Genomic DNA, 20375 nt, shown 5'->3' on the forward strand with positions numbered 1-20375 from the left:
TCAGTGTATTTGAGTGCCCACCAGGAGTGATTTGTAAAAATAAATCCTTCAGAGAAGGGCTTTCCTCAGGGCTGTCAGTAACAGGCATTGAAGATATCTCATTCATATGTTTAATTCTGACAGCTTTCAGGCCTGGGGTCATTTATCATCACTTTGAGACACATTAGACCCAGATCAGGGCTTCACTGTCGCCAAACTCGTTTTGATGCAAAGGCACTAAAATTTCATACAGTGTGGTAGCAAGCTTTAGACAAGGTTGTTATCCTGTACAAATGTTACCATGTTTTACTTTTCACACATGTGTTAGCTAATCTTGTTATAAAAAAAAATACTCAATAACCTTTTTGCTGCTAAGTTGCTTCAGTCGTGTCCGACTCTGTGCGACCTCATAGATGGCAGCCCACCAGGCTCCCCCATCCCTGGGATTCTCCTGGCAAGAATACTGGAGTGGGTTGCCATTGCCTTCTCCAATGCATGAAAGTGAAAAGTGAAAGTGAAATCGCTCAGTCGTGTCCAACTCTTAGGGACCCCATGGACTGCAGCCTGCCAGGCTCCTCCGTTCATGAGATTTTTCCAGGCAAGAGTACTGGAGTGGGGTGCTTTACTTTAATATATTTAATAATACAGAAATTTTCATTACCTCTATTCCCTTTTATACTCGTATTTCACCTGGAATACTTGAAAATGTAGGTTTAGCAATAAATTTTATGGATTGTCTGTTTTGCCTATAAACACAAACGTTTGAAATTGCAAATTCATGTTAATTTCTAGATGCACAGGGAGAAATGTGAAAGACTTAAGGAATTTGAACAGCAGAACAAAATTTTATTTACATAATTGTAAATTCAAGAATAATATGTAAAATATATTTATGAAAATTTAATGTTTAAATAATAATTATCTTACATTACACAGGGCCATGATATTTACAGTGTTTTAAAGCAGGTCATGAATGTCTACCAAGTCAAAGGAGTTTCCCCGAAAACTGCATTTCTCTTCGGAAGAGGTGATACCTTCAAAATTTTTCAGTGATGGATTAGGGAAGACTTATTAATGATTCTTTAGCTTTATTTTAAGTCATAAGCCTCTTTAATAATCTTATGAAAGGATAGATCTAGAAAAGTGCATATAGGTCCAAACGCAATATTTGCAAATGATTGCAGCTTCTTCATAGTTTCTCCCAAGATCACCTATAATACTGGATTAAGGATTCACAGCACAACATGGAGCATGAAAATATAAGTAATTATATTACTGTCTTTACCTTTAATAATATCTAATATTTTCCATTAAAAAAACTCTAGAAAATCTTACCCTTTGTGTTCCAATCAGTTATCCTTGTTGAATTTAGAAGACAAGAAATGATTTCACAAGTTTTTTTTTAACTTAAACTCTTTTTTTTAATTTTATTTTATTTTTTAACTTTACAATATTGTATTACTTTTGCCATATATCAAAATGAATCTACCACAGGTATACATGTGTTCCCCATCCTGAACCCTCCTCCCTCCTCCCTCCCCATACCATCCCTCTGGGTCGTCCCAGTGCACCAGCCCCAAGCATCCAGTATCATGCATTGAACCTGGACTGGCGACTCGTTTCATATATGATATTATACATGTTTCAATGCCATTCTCCCAAATCATCCCACCCTCTCCCTCTCCCACAGAGTCCAAAAGACTGTTCTATACATCAGTGTCTCTTTTGCTGTCTCGTATACACGGTTACTCTTACATCTTTCTAAATTCCATATATATGCGTTAGTATACTGTATTGGTGTTTTTCTTTCTGGCTTACTTCACTCTGTATAATAGGCTCCAGTTTCATCCACCTCATTAGAACTTAAACTCTAAGAAAAGTTCTAAACTTTCCTTTTTTTTAAGAATTTTATTTTATTCAAATATAAATTTATTTATTTTAATTGGAGGATAATTACTTTACAATATTGTATTGGTTTTGCCATACATTAACATGTTGAGTTGATATTTGATATAAGTACATTCATTGGATAAAAATGTTGGAGTTTAAAATTAACTGAGGGTTTAAAGTTGATCTAAAGAAAATAGATGAAATTCAATAAGTATCTTTTAGGAAAATTAATACCTGCTTTTTAAAAGACATAATTTATTTAACATCAGACACATCAGTCAGCTTGTAGAAAGTATAGTGAAAAATTCTGGCTTTTTAAAAAAAGCTTCTATATAAAATTACAGTGTTAATTATACTCTAGTGGCTAGGGGAAATGAATTATATTACTATCACTCTATGGGAATTATAACTGAAGCTATATTTTCATTAAAATACTAAGTGAAATTATGTGATAATTACATTTGTTGTAAAACATGAGCAAGGTTGTTTAACTCTCTAGTATGTGGCAGTATTGAAATTAAAAAAAAATTAAAACCCAGATGTTCTCCAAATTTAAAATCTTTTTAAAAAGGAATAGTGACTGGCATTTTGATGATTTGTTAGTTTCCAATGCTACCAGTATTCAGAGTGCTCCCAAAATGTAAATTTAATGCTAGGATTTATGGAAGAATTAGAAAATATTTTATTTCATATTTTAATTTTGCTATTAGCATTAACATTGTTAATATAAAAAATTTAATAATGAATAATCATTCTTTTCAAAGTAAGATATTTGAGCTGTCTGGGCTGTGGTTAATTTTACTTTTAACTGCTTACTCAAGAGTTAATCACATTCCAAGGATTTATTTCTAATCATTACCAAGTATATTATTCTCTCTATAAATCATGTACATTAATAATCATGTATTCTTTATCAATTTGTGATAAATGTTCTATTTTAGCTGATAAATTTTCTTCATATTTAGATTGACACATCAATAATCCAGAATTGATGTCATTTCATTCCATAACGTACAGTTGAAAAATAAAATGTACAATACACAAAATATGTAGAAAAGCTAACACACACACAGAAGTCGCTCAGTCATGTCTGACTCTTTGTGACCCCATGGATTGTAGCCCACCAGGCTCCTCGGTCCATGGGATTTTCCAGGCATGAATACTGGAGTGGGTTGCCGTTTCCTTCTCCAGAAAAGCTAAAGAACTGCCCAATTCACACTGAAGCCTCTTCATTGATGTTTACAAAAAGCAATTTTACTGCAACATGACGACTTGTATCAAGAATTATTTTAGAATACACACTAATGTGCACACCATCCGGAAATAAAGAGAAATACTCTTTAAAAATGTGAATTACATGTAATTACCTGACTTTTTTATATAGGTGAACAATAAGCTGTTTGCATTTCACTTCTGATCTTGGAATCCGAGAGCAAGCACAGAGGACATAGAAACGACATTACTGCTGATGAGTCAAGGGTGTCCAGTCATGATTTTGAAAAGAAAACTATTTGGAGATTTTCTTTCTTTGACAGCTTAGAGGATGTCAACTTTAACTTCTTTAGGAATAAAGATAGTATATTAATCACTTAATCACTTTTGGGAGGTCAGAGTGAAGTCATTGAACCATTGTAGGACTCAGTTTGTTGTTGGTATTTTTTAAAGTCGTTAAAAATCCTGCCGCTGCTGCTGCAGTTCGCCTTTGGTATCCGCCGTGGCCCTGTCCTGCCTCTGAAAGCAGAAGGGCCGACATCCCTTGCCACCAGCAGGTCCTCCTGAGAGCGATATAACACAGACACAGCCTCCTCCGGTGCGCGGGAGGCAGGGGATAAGACTGCATTTAATAAAGGGAAAGAAAAAGAAATGAGAGTAAGAAAGAAAGGAAATCTCATTTCTTTTTGTAAACTTTAGAAAAGCCTTCAGAATTGCTAGTCTGGATGGAGTTGCCTTTAGAAAAGAATAAAAGCGAAATATAGCTGGAGATATGCTGCTGCTGCTAAGTCACTTCAGTCGTGTCCGACTCTGTGCGACCCCATAGACGGCAGCCCACTAGGCTCCCCTGTCCCTGGGATTCTCCAGGCAAGAATACTGGAGTGGGTTGCCATTTCCTTCTCCAATGCAGTGAAAAGTGAAAGTGAAGTCGCTCAGTCGTGTATGACTCTTAGCGACCCCATGGACTGCAGCCTACCAGGCTCCTCCGTCCATGGGATTTTCCAGGCAAGAGTACTGGAGTGGGGTGCCATCACCTTCTCCGTGGAGATATGTAGCTGATGACAAACCAGCCTGTCTGTAGGGTCTTCCAGGTGTATTAGATGGAAAGCCATCCTTCATTCTTAGGGATGAAAAACCTGGTCTTCTCTAAGGGACAACTGTAACCTGCGTGTACTTTGCTAATCACACATCACCTTCAATCTGAAGCATCTTCCTTAATTTTTCCATGACTTCTTGGCCACCCTGCTGTGTGTTTCTCAGGCCCACCCCAGGAATTCTGTGTCTCTTATTTAAAGAGATGAGGTGCTTTCCTGGCAAGGTTAAGTCACCAGAACTATTTCAGACTGCTTTAGGCTGTAGTTCTTGGGAAATAATCTTTTCAATGCTCCCCACCAAGAATTACATGATGCCAAATGTGAAGGTCACAAAGCTATAGGCTAATCAATGTCAAAAATTTATTAAAATGTCTGTCATTGCTGAGAATATTAAGCTGACATCATTTAAATCTGCTTTTATTACAAGTCGAGATTACTTGGATTTGTTTTAAGCGTTAATTGTAGAGTACAGCTGCTTACAGTTCATCTGTCTTCCTCAAAGCCCAAAGCAGATGACCTAGGCGTTACCCACATCACAGGCAGATGGCAGGCAGCAGACTCCTGTACATTTTCTCACTGGGTATATGGCTTTCTATAAGTACAGCTCACATTTTCAATAATTTTAATTCTCCTGCATAGCAGTTTGCTTTGTAATACTTACTATGACTCCTTACATATTGTCAAGTAAGTAACACATTTAGAAACTGCTCTTCCCAAGGTCTTTATTGAGCCACACTTTAATCACAATAGTATCATTTACAACCATGAGTCAAAGCAAGTGTTGTGACTGCTTCATTCACGTAACTGTGTCATTAGGGGTTGATATCATCTGTCTAATACACTGACTTTAAGCAAAGCAAAACATCTAATAACTTGGTGTGAAAAGACAATTAAAACATTTACCATACATTTCACACCATGTACTTATCTCATGGGCTATTAGTCTGTACTTGGACACACAGCAAAAGCTACATATTTACTGAATTTCCATGAGTGTCAGTGTCTTTTATCAAGGATCACAGGCCATGTTTAATCACTGCAGTGGAAAAGATTTGTTAGCAAGTGTCTTTATAAACTCCTGGTTAGATAGGAAATTGACAACCAGGTCAATTAAATGTATCAGTATTCCCATTCTCCTTTAAATCACAAAACCTCTTGGCAGAAACCCCAGTACATTCGTTACAAAACAATGGGTTTTGCTCAGATATATGTGTATGTAAGCAACTTAATAATAAACTCTAGCACTTGTTGCAGAGATTGGCAAAAGATAAGTTATAAAGCATAAACATAGTCCTCATACAACACAGGTACATGTACACAACTGTACTCTTATTTTTTCATTTGTAAGAATGTAAAAATTAAAGACAGGGTCTTTAAGCTCCTTGTGATAGATTCTGACTTAAAATAGCTCGTACTTTACTGAAGGCAGTACTTCACATCTATACAGTTACACCTGCTACACTACTTAGACGCTTAATAAAGGCTTAACTGGAATACACTCTTTTATTTACAATTTAAATTAAAAACCTAAAGTTCTATATCACATCTTCAAGAAGTATGAATTTCGTTTTTGTGGTCAGACAGAGCTTTCAGAAATAGAAAATAAATCTTGTCCTTTAGCAAGTCCAGTTTTTAAGATTGGCAAATATTCATGAAAAACGGTTGGTAGAAATGAAGGATTTAATAAGAATGCCTCAGAAAAGCAGATGCTCTTCCGTTAGAAGAGATTTTTGGAGCCTGCTTCAGCTGACAATGTTACCTGGTGTGCATGTGTCTCAGTAAACACGTGGAGCTTTGTGTGATGTGTTCGCTTTATATGTACAAGCAACCAGTTCATTCAATAGGGAGCATATTTTCACAATCAGACTCAATTTTACATAATCACTTATGAAGAATTGATATTATTTCATCTCCGATAAACTCACAGGGTCCTTAGCTTTTGTTACTAACCTTTGTGTCCCCCATCCTGTGTGATTTGAGTCACATTCTTTGTTAGAGCCCCAGTTGCTAGCATTTGATCTTCTGCCTTTTGTTTGTTAATCATGTCATTTTGAGATTTTACTTGAAATCATTATCAAAAGCATTGCAGTCTTAATTAAACCATTCGGTTCCCCAGAGGTGCTTCGGTGTTTTAACGGATTGCCGTTGTGTGTTTTTGCAGCAAGCTTAGTAGTGGAGGAGCGAACGAGACAGATGAAAATGAAAGTGCATCGATTTAAGCAGACAACAGGGTCTGGTTCTAGTCAAGAACTTGATCGCGAGCAATATTCCAAGGTAAAACCAGTAACTGACCAATAGTTTCCCTGGTAACAAAAAAAAAAAGTACAGTGTGGGTAGCAGGTAGGACCAGTGAGCCCTTAAGTTACAGGAGAGAAATTATGCTTCAGATGATGGCCTTGCATCATGGCTTCTCTGCTCTTAACATGGGCGCAAGATAGAAGTTTAGTAATGTATCATTTATGAATTTGGATTAAATGTTTTCTAGAAAAAAGAAAATGCTTGATGTTACAGTCATTTAATGATTGTCAGTAGTCAAATTCACATCAGTAAGGTAAATGAAGCCATTTTATCTCTTGAATTTCATTCAACACTCTATTTTAAATATTAAGATGTAAATTTATAGTCATATACTATTTGTGGTTGATAATTCCTATGGACATTTCACAGTGAGTGAAAATTGTGTGATGTGAGATTTCTTATCGATCTGTCTTTAGTAAGAAAACTGATTTAAACTCTTAGAAACTGAAATCCACATAATTTTAAGAGATAATAAAAACTTATATTTCAAAATTATTTTGTAAGGATGCATTGAGGAGTTTATAAACTGCTAAATAGTATCTGATAATTTTGATTAAAATATGATTTTTAATTAAAATAAGAGTTTTATGCTTCATTAAGCAATTTTGAATATATTATCTGATTTATTTTTAAAATATTTTTTAAAAGACTACAAAAGCTACAGGATGTGCTAAGTTGTTTCAGTCATGTCCAACTCTTTGCAACCCTGTGGACTGCAGTCCACCAGGCTCCTCTGTCCATGGGATTCTCCAGGCAAGAATACTGACTGGAGTGGGTTGCCACGCCCTCCTTCAGGGGATCTTCCTGACCCAGGAATCGAACTCAACTCTTATGTCTCCTGCATTGGCAAGTGAGCTCTTTACCACTAGTGCCACCAGAGAAGCACACTACAGGATACCCTGTGTTATAATTTGGTATCTAGAGCCCTTTTACAAGTAATGACCTTTTAGAAATTCAAAATTAAGTAAAAACTATACTAAATTAATGTTGTTAGCTTGTTGTATGAACCTAGTAAAACCTACTCATTTTTAAATAGTGAGGTTGTTCATTATGTAGCCAGATATTCAGAAACTAATACAAAAATATACAGGCGGTAACAAAATCAGATTTGTTACCAGCCCACCATACAGGCATGTGTGTTGAACATCGTCTTATCATTTTATGACTTTATGTCTTAGTTTAACTGCAGAAGGTTCCAGCTGGACAAAGCTCAAGGTCACTGTGATCTGGTGGAGCCCAACTCCCTAGGAGTCTGAAACAATATTTTAAAAAGCAAAATCAGTAAGGCAAAAAAAAAAGAGAGAAATATTAGTAAGCAGAATATCTTGATGTTGCCCAAAGTTGCTGATTCCTTCTCCACATGTTTTTTCCTCCAGTTTGTACTTTATGATATTATCACTTAATCAGCTATTTGTCTGTCTTTATGGATATCATCATCATTTTTGTTTTCCTTTACACAAATGCGGTAAGCATTATAAAACAGGTTAAGTTAGAATTTCTTCCTTCACTGTGGCATGTGCTTATTTGGGAAGGATCTTTAAACTAGAAAAGCTTAATCAAAGATGGAAATGCTTTCTTAATTTCTTAGCATCATGTCAGAGGATGAGGTCAGATTGAACCACAGAGAGAGGTAGAGCCAGTACAGAAAACAAGAAAGATTCTAATAAAGAATCAGCATAAAATCCTGAAAGCCTTTCTGAACTGGGCCTCTAGTCATTCATCAGGTGATCAAAAAACTCTAAGATGAAGTGCCCTAGCCTCTAAACCACCCTAAACCACCACTACCGCTTGTTTTCGTAATGAATCAAAAGTAGGTGTATCCTGATTGAGAGATTCCAGAATCTGAAAATACCTAAAAATGACCCTCTCTAGTCCAGCTGTCTCATTTACCAGATTTATGAAAACTGAGGCTCTCTCTGAAGAAGGGAGATACTTTCTCTTCATTAGCAGACTTCCTGTTTGGTGGTCAGCCCTCCATTCCCTAGCTGGAACTTAGATGCCCTTTGCTCTTCCTGTGACACCAATGAAATGTATACATGACTCCAGCCTGATTCAGAGGCTCTCCTATGGCTTTTAATTTGTATATAGTTGAATTATTATATTCTAACATTCCTTTCTTGTTTGCATAGGCATCCTTTTCCTTTTTCTCTTTCAATGTATTTGAATATTAAAAAACCCTTTACTTTTAAATATGTTACAGTTGCTTTCACTGCATATATTGATACTATATATTACATAAATAAAATTATTATAAATTATACTGATAAGTGTGAGATCAAAGATATGGTATCTTTAAAAACATGAGACTATAATACAGGAAAAATATTTAGGGTAAAATAACAAATAATTGGCTTATATTAAATTTTATGGGTTAAGTAAAAGGTAAATACTCTGCATGATTCTAATATGCCTAAAGCTTACAATGAATTTCTAAAATAATGTCCAGTAGTAATTTCTGTTAATCCTCTCTTCTTTTTTCTTTCTTAAATTTACCCTTTTACCCCAACCTCTTAACAATTTACAAAGATCTATTTGTATTTGTATAGCTGAGAACCAATAATTTCATAAATTTAATGTACACTAAATTTTGAACTTTATTCCCTGATTGATTTATTTTTAGTCATTCAGCACTTTGCTAAAGCAAAGCACCTTAATTGAAATTCTGGCAAATTAGAAATTGATTAACTGTTTTCAAATATTTATAATGAAACACCAACAGAATTCGATTTTCTTCAGCACAAAGAATTACCAGACAGATGTAGTATAATTCCTAAGATGTTTCAAGCCTGACACCCCCTTAAAGTATTAAATGAACCTAACTCCATCCTGAGTAAGGAATTAGCAGTAACTTGGTTTCTGAGAAAATACAAAACTACATCACTGTCCCTGAAATGTGACACTGCTACATTTTCATTGATATTAGAGCCGCATGCCCTGGCGATGGAGTGGATTTCATCAATGGGTAGTGAATTTTCATATAGGTCTCACATTTGAAAGAGCACTTCTGTTTCTGTAACTTAGAAACAGCAAGAGTTGACGTGATAGGTTTTGTAGGAGCTTCTGAATGTTTATTATAAGTTATGAAAACGGTAGTCCTATTATCAAGGCTTCCTTCACATCAAGGACTAATTTCCCTACTATATGATCAATATGAATTTCTCCTGAGGATGCTACATTTCTCAAAATACATTTAATGTATTTCCATTAAAATATTTAATTGTTAAATAGGAGTTTTAAAGAATCATGCTTGATGAAAAGTCAAAGTTATTAAACTTTTAACAGATTTTGAAAATAAATAGATACAGTAGTATAAAGTGAGTGTAAAGTCTTTCCTTCAAATTACACATGTGAAGAAAACTGTGACATTGTGTCAGAATGACGAATTATTCTTTACCCCAATATAAAAAAAAAATGTTAACATGACAGTCTTTCAAACTTTTTTGTTTTGTTTCTTGACAGGAGTAGCAGAAGTCTATATACAAAAGGAGAAGAACAGATAATTTATAGGAAAGGAGAAAATCTTTAGTTGGAGAAATAATTCCATGCATATTTCATTACCCTTGGTTTATAGTCCTCACTGCTTGTTATTGGCATTTGCCAAATAAGGGGAGACTTTGTTCTAGGGGTCAACACCATGCCAGAATATTTCCTACAGCTATTAATTTTCATTGTATTAGAAACAAATTAGTTCATATTCTCTCAAGTACAAGCTATTATTTCAATTTTTGGAAATATTACAGGAATGACATATTTACATAGCAAAATAGTTTTAGAGACAAGTGATATTGGAATTATGTTTTTACCCCAGCAACAGTATTAAATTCAGCTTCCACCACGTGAGCATGTTATGTTTTTACATCTATGTAAATAAAAACCAGTTCTGATTGAAATGAATCCTGCCAGTTAGTGTCAGGCTACCAGATATGACAATTTGATGATAAAAATTACCATGCTACTTTAAATACATTATCATAACTCATGTTAACTTTAGGTCACATACAAAGTTGTGTAAATAGCTCATTTCTGAACATATTAACATATATGCATTTTCTTTTGGATTACTATTTAGCATATGGCTTTCAAAAATAAATCATGCAATCATGAAAAAATTATCTGAAAATAGAATTTTATAGACATTCTATAAATTTGGAGTTGTGAAATTTTTTGCCCAACACATACATGTGAGAGATGGAAAATTAAAGCTAACATTTAAATACCTTCACCCTGAACTGCTGTCATATGAAGAATTATTAAATAAACATGGTCCTTTTTCTAGAACTTTTAAAGTAAGTATTATTGTCCTATAATTGTATATATAGAACCACAATTAAGCATCATTTTACATAGTATTCTTTAGCAAGACAATTGTTTATGCAAAATGTTTAACTAGTTAGGATTATTTTAGATTTGTTAAAACTCACATAATATGGAGCATAGAGGAAGGGTGAGTTTTTCTACAAGTTTAACAAACATTTGATGTTTTCACACCTGAGCACATAAATGCAGAATTAAATTGCTTGATAAGAAACATAAATAGCTGGTGTTGGTCGTGTGTCCCTTTAGTCATATGTTCTTTTATTTTATGTAAGAAGTTATCTTACCTTCCAGTACCTAACAATAGAAAATCAATTATGTATTTGTTATTTCAAAATTGTAGATACTTCTATAACCTTACTATTTATTATGATTTAAACACACATAAAAATATAGACTGTATAAAGCTACTCACAGTGTGATTCGTTGCAGTAAGACAGTAAAGTAGAAATAGAAAAAAAAATACTTTTGACATCTTCACCAATTTTAACTTTTACCTAATGATTTCTACAACTTTAGATAATAAATACTTAAGACAGATACAAAGACACATTGAGGGGCTTCGCTGGTGGTTCAGTGGCTAACCCTGTGCGCTCCCAATGCAGAGGGCCCAGATTTAATCCCTGGTTGGGCACCTAGATCCCACGTGCCACATAAGACCTGCCTGCACAACTAAATTAATTAATTAATTTAAAAATAAAGACATTTAAATATGAGATGTAGCATATACTGAAATTTTAATAGGAATCCTTTTTTTTTTTTTAACTTTCAACACTTAGTTAATAGTTTAATCTGAAAATGAGTAATTAAACCGTAATAGAGAGAAAGTCAAAGTTCTGTCTTTGCCTCCATCACTTCACTTGAATTTGGCATAATCCCTTTGCTTTCTTATCAACTCTTTTTTTTTTTTTTTTGAGAGTTATATTTTTTGGTAAAATGTGAAAGAATGTGACATCTTAAAATGGGGAGAGTGTGTAGGGTAAATTAAATATCAGTTTTAGAATGCCTCAAGAAGCACAGACAAATGGAAGTAGTCTCTTTCATGAGTAGAGTAGAAGGTGAGTAGAATTTGTAGGCTGTGATGAAAATCAAGAAAAGAGAAATTGACGTACTGGAGAAGAGGAATAATGCAATTTTGAGGTAGTAAGTAGGTGCGAGTCATTTATGTAGTAAATTTTCCACCCAAGCATTGACACTTCTGATTATTTTGTCAGTCGGTCCTCATAGAGCACTTCTTACCGTTCAGAGGACGCGGGATGGTTCTGTTGGAAACCATACATCATGCTAGCGTTGGGTCACTTTAGATTTCACACCTAGTTTTATAAAAGTGCACTTTTGCTTGATGCGGGCAGAGTAGCCGCTAACCTCACCGTGTTATCTCTGCTTCCCCCCACCCGGTAACGGAGCTCACACGCTCTTGTTTTCACTCCTTAGTATAACGCACACACAGATCAGTACAGAAGCTGCGACAACGTCTCCACCAGATCCTCAGACAGCGACGTCAGCGACGCGTCTGCCGTGTCCCGAACCAGCAGTGCCTCCCGCCTCAGCAGCACCAGCTTCCTGTCCGAGCAGTCTGAGCGGCCTCGGGGCAGGATCAGGTGAGTGGCCACCACTCGTGCCAACCAGGTAGAAGTGCACCTAGCCTCCTGCTTATTCTCGCTCAGAGTTTAGGTAGAGGAGCCAGAGCGTTTCACTGAAATGACCAGAAATAGGGTGGCTTCAGCCTTGGTTCACTGTTGTGTAATATTGCCCAGATTCTGTGGTCCTTCCTATCAGGTGGGGCTTGTAACCACAGAGCAATCTCTAAAATTCCTTATAATATCATTAAATCCATAAAGCATTCTTTAGTCCTGTGTTGGGAAGCCTCTCTGTAAAGGGCCCGGTAGTAAATACTTCAGGCTCTGCTGGACAGCCTCTGTTGCGATGATTTACAATGTCCTTGTACAGAAACTCTGCAAACGAGTGAGCACAGTCATAGTCCAATAAAGTTTTATTTACAGAAGGACAGAGAGCAGGCTACATTTTCCCGTAGGCTATAATTTACTGAGCTCGTCTTCAGTCCCCAAGCAGTTGGTACACCTTCAGGTGGGGGTGATTGCAAAATACACATACCTCTTTTTTACATTATGGGACTTGTAAGAGATTTGCATGTAGTTTGTTTAAATCACCAGCAATTATCTTGGTTCTCACGAGGTAAATAACCCTGCTAAAGGGGAAAAGACCTCAGGAATCTGGTCCTGTCTTCAGTAAAACAGATTCAGTATGGACAAGGCATATTTTGTATTTGTTCTTAACTAGTTCCCAGAAGTAGAAGTTTGACTGAAGGCAGTTTTGGGTTGTTGAGAGGCCCATAAAATGTAAATGTTCAAAACAGGAGCAGTTATCTTCCTAACACTCTGAAAGCTGGTATGATGGCACGTTTGAATGATGATCCTGGAGTGTTCTGTCTTCCTGGATTTCTCTGCACCTTGCTCACCTGTTGATGTAATTTGAGAGCGGTTATCTTACTGTTAATTGACAGTGTCTCACTGAGAATCTACAAGAGAAGTTCTGATCAGTCAAGATATTAGTGGAACGTTTTATCTTTATTTTGAATATTCTCTGCCTCTGGTCCTAACAGAGTATTAAGTTCTCTAAAAGTGAAGAAAGAATTAGAAGAGCTAGAGAATATATCTATTGAGCTGCTAGGTTAGAGGGTGTAAAAATGATTCTAATTGATCCCCTTGTATTGAAATATTATTAAGATACTGTGTTTCAGAACCTATTCAGTTTAGCAAGAATATTGATAAATAGGGATTAAACAAAAACTTTTCACTTTTAATCACTAGAAACAATTTATATTCATGATAGACTCTAGTGGCCTGAGTCTTATGGTATAAAGTATAACTAATTAATAGAATTCATGTCACAAACCAACTCTGAGAATGCTATGTGGGTCCACTGTCATTCTCTTGAAATTTCAGGAGAATAAAGTCTTCAAAAATTTATCTTCAGAAAAAACTTGGCAGCATGGCTTTTAAGGAAGAAAGCAAAGAACAGAAATTTTAGGCAGCTCAAGAGCAAGGTACTATGATTTTGTACAAAGCGTGAGAAGGAATTACATAATAGTGATTAGAGCCAAGGTTACTTCGTGGGAAAATGATAGTTTATCAGATCAGTTCAGTTCAGTCTCAGTTGTGTCCGACCCTTTGCAACCCCATGGACTGCAGCATGCCAGCTTCCCTGTCCATCACCAACTCCTGGAGCTTACTCAAACTCATGTCCATCACGTCGGTGATGCCATCCAACCATCTCATCCTCTGTCATCCCCTCCTCTTCCTGCCTTCAATGTTTCCCAGCATCAGGGTCTTTTCCAATGAGTCGGTTCTGTGCATCAGGTGGCCGAAGTATTGGAGTTTCAGCTTCAGCATCAGTCCTTCCAATGATAACACTCACTATATTATACCATGATACGAAGTAGAAGATAGATGATGTTTTGCCTCCTTGATTCATATGATTTCTATTTATTGAAGTTGGTGAAGACAGAGATTAGACCTGGAAACAGTACAAGTGAATTTCTTAGTGACAAATCTGTTTTCTCTGGGCATTTCCCTGTTTTCAGCTCCTCTTTCTTTTCTCTGTAGCTTGGAGCATGTTTGAGTTATTTTTATATAAGTGGATTATGTAAAGGCAGGCAGTTAAACTAATGGCTAAACAAGTTTCCCCTGAAGCTAAGGTAAAGAAGTATTTTCCTGTGGCCCGATGCTCAAGGTCATAATTGGTAGATGTTTGATTTCTTAGAACACTTAGGAATAAAGAGGGTAGGATGAGATACGGAGGGGCATGACTTTCTTTTGACATTTAAAACCTAGTTATCTTTTGATATATGTTCTTCCCAAGGAATATCCATAGGTGCACAAACGCACATGTTAACACACATGCGTACACACACACACACACACACACACACACACACACACACAGTTCAGTTACTTTGCATCCACCATTAGCCTTGTGGTAAATACTTGAGAGTTAGACTGTGAAGAAGGCTGAGTGCTGAAGAATTGATGCTTTTGAACTGTGGTGTTGGAGAAGACTCTTGAGGGTCCTTTGGACTGCAAGGAGATCCAACCAGTCCATTCTGAAGGAGATCAGCCCTGGGATTTCTTTGGAAGGAATGATGCTAAAGCTGAAACTCCAGTACTTTGGCCACCTCATGCGAAGAGTTGACTCATTGGAAAAGACTCTGATGCTGGGAGGGATTGGGGGCAGGAGGAGAAGGGGACGACAGAGGATGAGATGGCTGGATGGCATCACTGACTCGATGGACATGAGTCTGGGTGAACTCTGGGAGTTGGTGATGGACAGGGAGGCCTGGCGTGCTGCGATTCATGGGGTCGCAAAGAATTGGACACGACTGAGTGACTGAACTGAACTGAACTGAAAAACTTGAGAGGAGGGTTTGTAATGGAGAAACAAAGAACAAAATGATATCAAATGGTTGCAGGCTCTTCAAACTTAAATATTCCTAGTGCTTATAACACTGTGAATATTTATTTTTCTCAATATAATACTGTTTTGCATTTCTTTATTTTTAGTAACTACCTTCATAGGTTTTAAAATTCTATGTATTCAAGCTCATATATAAAGTATCTGATCAATATGATAATAGATATATTTACATTTCATAATAGATACCAGTAAACCTTTGAGATCCAATCAAGCATAAAGACTTTATTATTTCCCAAGACTTCATGATAGTATAATATCTATGCCACACGCTTAAGGAGATTATAATCTGTTTAAGAGTTTAAAACCTATTTTTTATGTTCTGGTTCCCTATACTGAGCAACTGATCTGATCTGATCTGATCTGATCCCTATACAAGATCTTTGACAATGTGGGCAGGAAGCTGAGATGGTTAAGATAAAACCAGGACTCAAACCCTAGCCTTTTCTTTCCACACTGAACACAAACTTTCCCCCACACTTAGTAAATTTAAAGATTAAAATATGTGCTATATTTATTTTAAAAAATCAGCATGTAAACCCACTCACTTCAAACCCATGTTGTTCAGGGATCACGTATAAGTATCTTTGCTTTTATCTTCCTATGAAGATATAACATGGAATGCTTGGCTCTACGTTGCCTGGGATGGGTTTTATACTGAAAGTCATTAAAAGCATTAGGAGACACTGCAGCATCCCCTGAAGACAGTGTTCAGTATCTAAAAGTCCACCAAGGGTCCAGTACACCCCTGAAGGACCCAGAGAGAGAGAAACCACTGACTTCACCTTGTCCAGATCATATAGAACCATAGTATGCAGGCAATTAAATACCATATATGGTTCTGATTCCATCTATGCAAGTATGTGATGAACCAAGAAAATGTCAAGATAGGCACCTCTGAGATGAGCAGTGGGCTGCAGAGCGTGATACATAGGCCAGCATCTCCCAAACACTGCTTGCTACACTTGCCTGTTGGTGATTCACAGGACAAAGTACAGTTCTTGAGGTTTTGAGTTCTACCTTGTAATAGCTTACCTCTGCTTACTCCAGCATATACCAAGATTACTTCATTCTGGAAGACCTATTTCCCAAGGACATCAATTAATGTGTTACATAGTTTTCAAGTGAAGTTTGAGAAATTCCATTTTAGATAGCCAGCATCCTACTGCCTAAGAGATAATAGGCAGTAAAGAGAGCTTTAAAAACCCTGTTTGGGGAAAAAATGAAATTAAGCCCTTACAGAATGTGTATAGGTTGAAGAATACAAATATATTTAGATCAATCTCTTAAAGATCATTTTCAGAATATTAGGAATTCACAGACCGTATATTGAATCTTTTGTGTTTGACATAATGATTAGGCAAAAGATACTTGACCACTGGGGGTGGCACCAGCTAAACCACATGTTTCTGTGTAAACTGAAATAAGGACGTCTCTCCCCCTAGGTGCATTGTAAATGCTTCATTCAAAATAAACCAAAACATACTTAATGTTTTCAAAGGTTATGTAAACAGGGAACTACAGTAGAAAAGCATATACTATACTGTTTATATTAATTAACCTTTTGTAGGTAGAATGAATTTAAAGTTCTTCCAAAAAAATGTTATCGTGGATTCGAAGTACTTAAAGCTTAAGTAATTTCTAGGATGATTCTTTCAGGACAAAATCAACAGAGTAATCCAAAGTGCATGTGTGCTAAGTTGCTTCAGTTGTGTCTGACTCTTTGCAACCCTAGGGACTGTGACCCACCAGACTCCTCTGCCTATGGGATTCTCCAGGCAAGAATATGGGACTGGGTTGCTGTGCCCTTCTCCAGGGGATCTTCTCAACCCAGGGCTCAAACCCATGTCTCTTCTGTCTCCTGCGCTGGCAGGCAATTTCTTTACCACTAGTTCCACCTGGGAAACCGAGTTCAAAATAATAAACATCAATAAAGATGTGAGGTCCCTTGTTTTTCAGATTTGTTCTGCATGTGACATATAATTTTCATTTAGTATTAGCTTAAATAGTTCTCGAAGAACATTTCCTTTCCAACCATAAAGAATGTAGAGTGTATTAGTAGAGGGAGCATGACAAGTGAAAGTCGATTAGTCATGTCCAACTCTTTGTGACCCCATGGACTGTATGTAGCCTGCCAGGTTCCTCTGTCCATTAAATTCTGCAGGCCAGAATACTGGAATGGGTAGCCATTCCCTTCTCCAGGGGATCTTCCTAACCCAGGATCAAACCCAGGTCTCCCACGTTGCGGGAAGCCCCGCAATTGATAATAAGAAATGCACATGTTCTGGAAGTCAGAAAGAGTATGTTAAGTTTCTAAGTTTTATTTATTTATTTATTTTTTTTGCATCAAAGAAAATGTTCATCGCAAAAAGAGGCTGAATTTTTATGATATAGCTCTGAATTTTTTTCATCTTCATCATATATCAATTTTTTTTCCAGGCAGACACATTTCAGATGTTTTATGTAAGATCAAACTACAAAACCAAATATAAGCATAATCCTATAAAATCCTTTAATTGTACTCAGATGATACATAATTTTAGTTCTGTCAAAATCAACAGTTTCCCAGCGACCTTCACATATAAACTTTTGTCAGCATTGACAAAGGTTTGCCTAGATCTACAAGGTTGCCTTTCTATATCAAGGTGAATTTTGATAAACAAACTTGCTGAGCATATTTGATGCAAATAGTTTTTGGTCTTTTTATCATCTCTTTTTAGAAGAATATTTTCAAAAGCAGTTCTTTTCTACAATCATAGTTTGAAAGATATGAGAGCTTTTTAAGCGAAGCTTTCTCCTATAGACAAATAGTAATTTCAGAGCAGGAAATTTACTAAAATCTGGCAGTTGATGTCAGTAGGCATAATAATAAGTAGGCGCATACCTAAGGAAATATGCTTATTGAGGGATTTTAAAACATTGTAGGTTAAATTATTCGATATTTTAAAATGTGATAGAGAATGAGTGCATAGTTTACTATCTCCTGGAAAATCAATCTTGATATTGCAGTTATGCTTGAAAAATATTACAGAAAATTTCAAATGCCCTTAATTTCATGGTAGTTCTTCAGCTCCACAAGGGAATACAAGATACCATTTAAAAATAATCTTTGGAAATTTTGTGATGGCATTTGAAAAATACTTAACTTCAAAATTATTTGCTGTATCTATAGCTCAGAATAACAAATGAAACTTTCATTTTTATATACTTCTTATTATGCCTACTGACACTGAATATAGTCAAGAGGACCACGAGGGAATTTTAAAGCTGTCCACACAATTTTGCATGCCCTCCTGTTCTCCTATGGAAAAACAAAGTCAACTGAGATCTGCAGAAGTACTAAAAGGAAAGGAAAATAACATGGACATTTGGTGATGGGGAGAAACTAACTGGAACACAGTGAGAGATGCTGGATATTGAATCAATATCTGAGGAAGGAAATATATTTTGGCATTCTTCTTTCATGGAATTTCTTCATTTTAATTGTCTAAGACTGATGAGTGGACTATTATTATTTCCTATGACCAGATGGAAGCAGTAGAGAGATGGGAAGACTGTGCCATGTGCCCTTTAAAAACTCTCTGCCTTTATGGTGAAATTACTAAATGATACTGTTAGTATACCATATGACTGAAGGGGCCATGCAACTGAGTTGCTAAATTGTGCCATGTCCAGCACATAAACACAATTCTTTTGACCTGTGAATGTAAGTAACAGACAGTCCTTAGAGTAGCGAATTTGAGCTCTTGGGGCAAGTGAGTAGATTTTCCTGGTGAGAGTCTTCCTTGCAAACCTTTAGTACTACTGCAGGGGTCTGGTTCCATTCCTGGCTGGGAACTAAGATTCTGCAAGCTGTGCAGTCAAAAAAAATATATATATATATATATATAAAGGACTGCAGTTTGAAGGGAAGCAGCAGCAGTCTGATATGAACAGCTCCATTCTGTGTGTTTTTACTCATGTGTTCTGTCAGTTCCTTATAGGTTTACTGAGATGTTTTGTTGAAATCTGGGAAAGTTAGCAGAGTATTAGATAAATGCTTCCTACTTAATAGGCAATAAAAATGGTCAGTTATAATAAAGTTTTCAAATTTTGATGGAAACCCAGAATACCTCATAAAGATGGGAGTTACTTGTCAAAGTGATCATTTGTAATTAGATCTCAGACACGACTTCTGTCTCTTAGGGAAAAATAGCTACACTTCATATGGAGTTTTAAAGTATGCTGTAACATTTTGTTATTTGTAGAAATCGAATTCCCTGTAAGGATTAAATCAGATAATTTTTAACATTTCAAATATTTTAAAGAGCATGCTCAATGGACATCATACATACTGTTAATTAGAAACTTTTCTTTAATGAGAAAAATAAGACTGTGTTTGGAAGAATGTATTAGATGGTTTATTTCATTTATTATTTTATTTGAGGTGAAAAAAATCTTTGAAAGTTCAAACCAACAAACTATATTAATAACTTTGCTTGTAAGTACATGCTCATCTATTTATGATACTAAATCATACTTGATTTTATTTAAGAGAGTGTAATTTTCCAATTTAATTAATTATCCTAAAAGAAGTTACACATTTCATTTAATACTGTTGTTAAATGAAATAAAAATGTAATTCTCTCTTCTTATTATTTCCCCACAATACACAAGAAATTAACTTACATACTTCTAACAGCACATCTTCAGTGTAACAAATTATTAGAAAGCTATAGTTTATACATCTTTTAAGTGCAAGGAAAATAACATAGGTTGTGAATCCTATAGTGAATTGACTATATTAAAGCAACTTTCAAATAAAACCAATTTATTTCCTAGGAATAGTTTTGAAAGAGAAAAAGAATTCAACTTTGGGGTTCAAAACCCCGTTCACTGTGAGGGATATGATTGTAGTTGTGATCTTGGTTTTTGACAGCAGGCATGAGCAGTGCATTTACTCTGGGGCTATGAGTGATGTCCAGAAGTACCACCTTTGGATTCGGGGCAGAGTCAGGTGTAGGAGGCCACTCCTGTTGATAAGGTGTTGACTAGCTTTGGTTCAATGCTCTGTAATTTCCACAGCACGTGAGGGCTTCCTAAAGGACCACTGATGTG

At 36.0% G+C, this 20375-nt stretch overlaps 1 protein-coding gene across 40 annotated transcripts in view; it reads left to right on the forward strand.

Moving 5' to 3' along the window:
• RIMS1 (regulating synaptic membrane exocytosis 1) overlaps positions 1-20375 on the forward strand; it is a 606383-nt gene that overhangs the window by 489748 nt on the left and 96260 nt on the right. For 25 of the 40 annotated variants that reach the window (XM_070795691.1, XM_070795693.1, XM_070795699.1 and 22 more), the window contains 2 exons: positions 6337-6449; positions 12222-12388. The exons of 13 other annotated variants lie outside the window; for them this stretch is intronic. In XM_070795691.1, the coding sequence (XP_070651792.1) occupies positions 6337-6449; positions 12222-12388 (280 nt within the window). Of the gene's footprint in view, positions 1-915; positions 1007-6336; positions 6450-12221; positions 12389-20375 lie in introns of those variants that run through there. 2 more of the 40 variants (XM_070795729.1, XM_070795731.1) reach the window with 2 other exon arrangements.

This window comes from Bos indicus, chromosome 9 (genome assembly GCF_029378745.1).
Source record: "Bos indicus isolate NIAB-ARS_2022 breed Sahiwal x Tharparkar chromosome 9, NIAB-ARS_B.indTharparkar_mat_pri_1.0, whole genome shotgun sequence".
Classification (NCBI taxonomy): Eukaryota; Metazoa; Chordata; class Mammalia; order Artiodactyla; family Bovidae; genus Bos; species Bos indicus.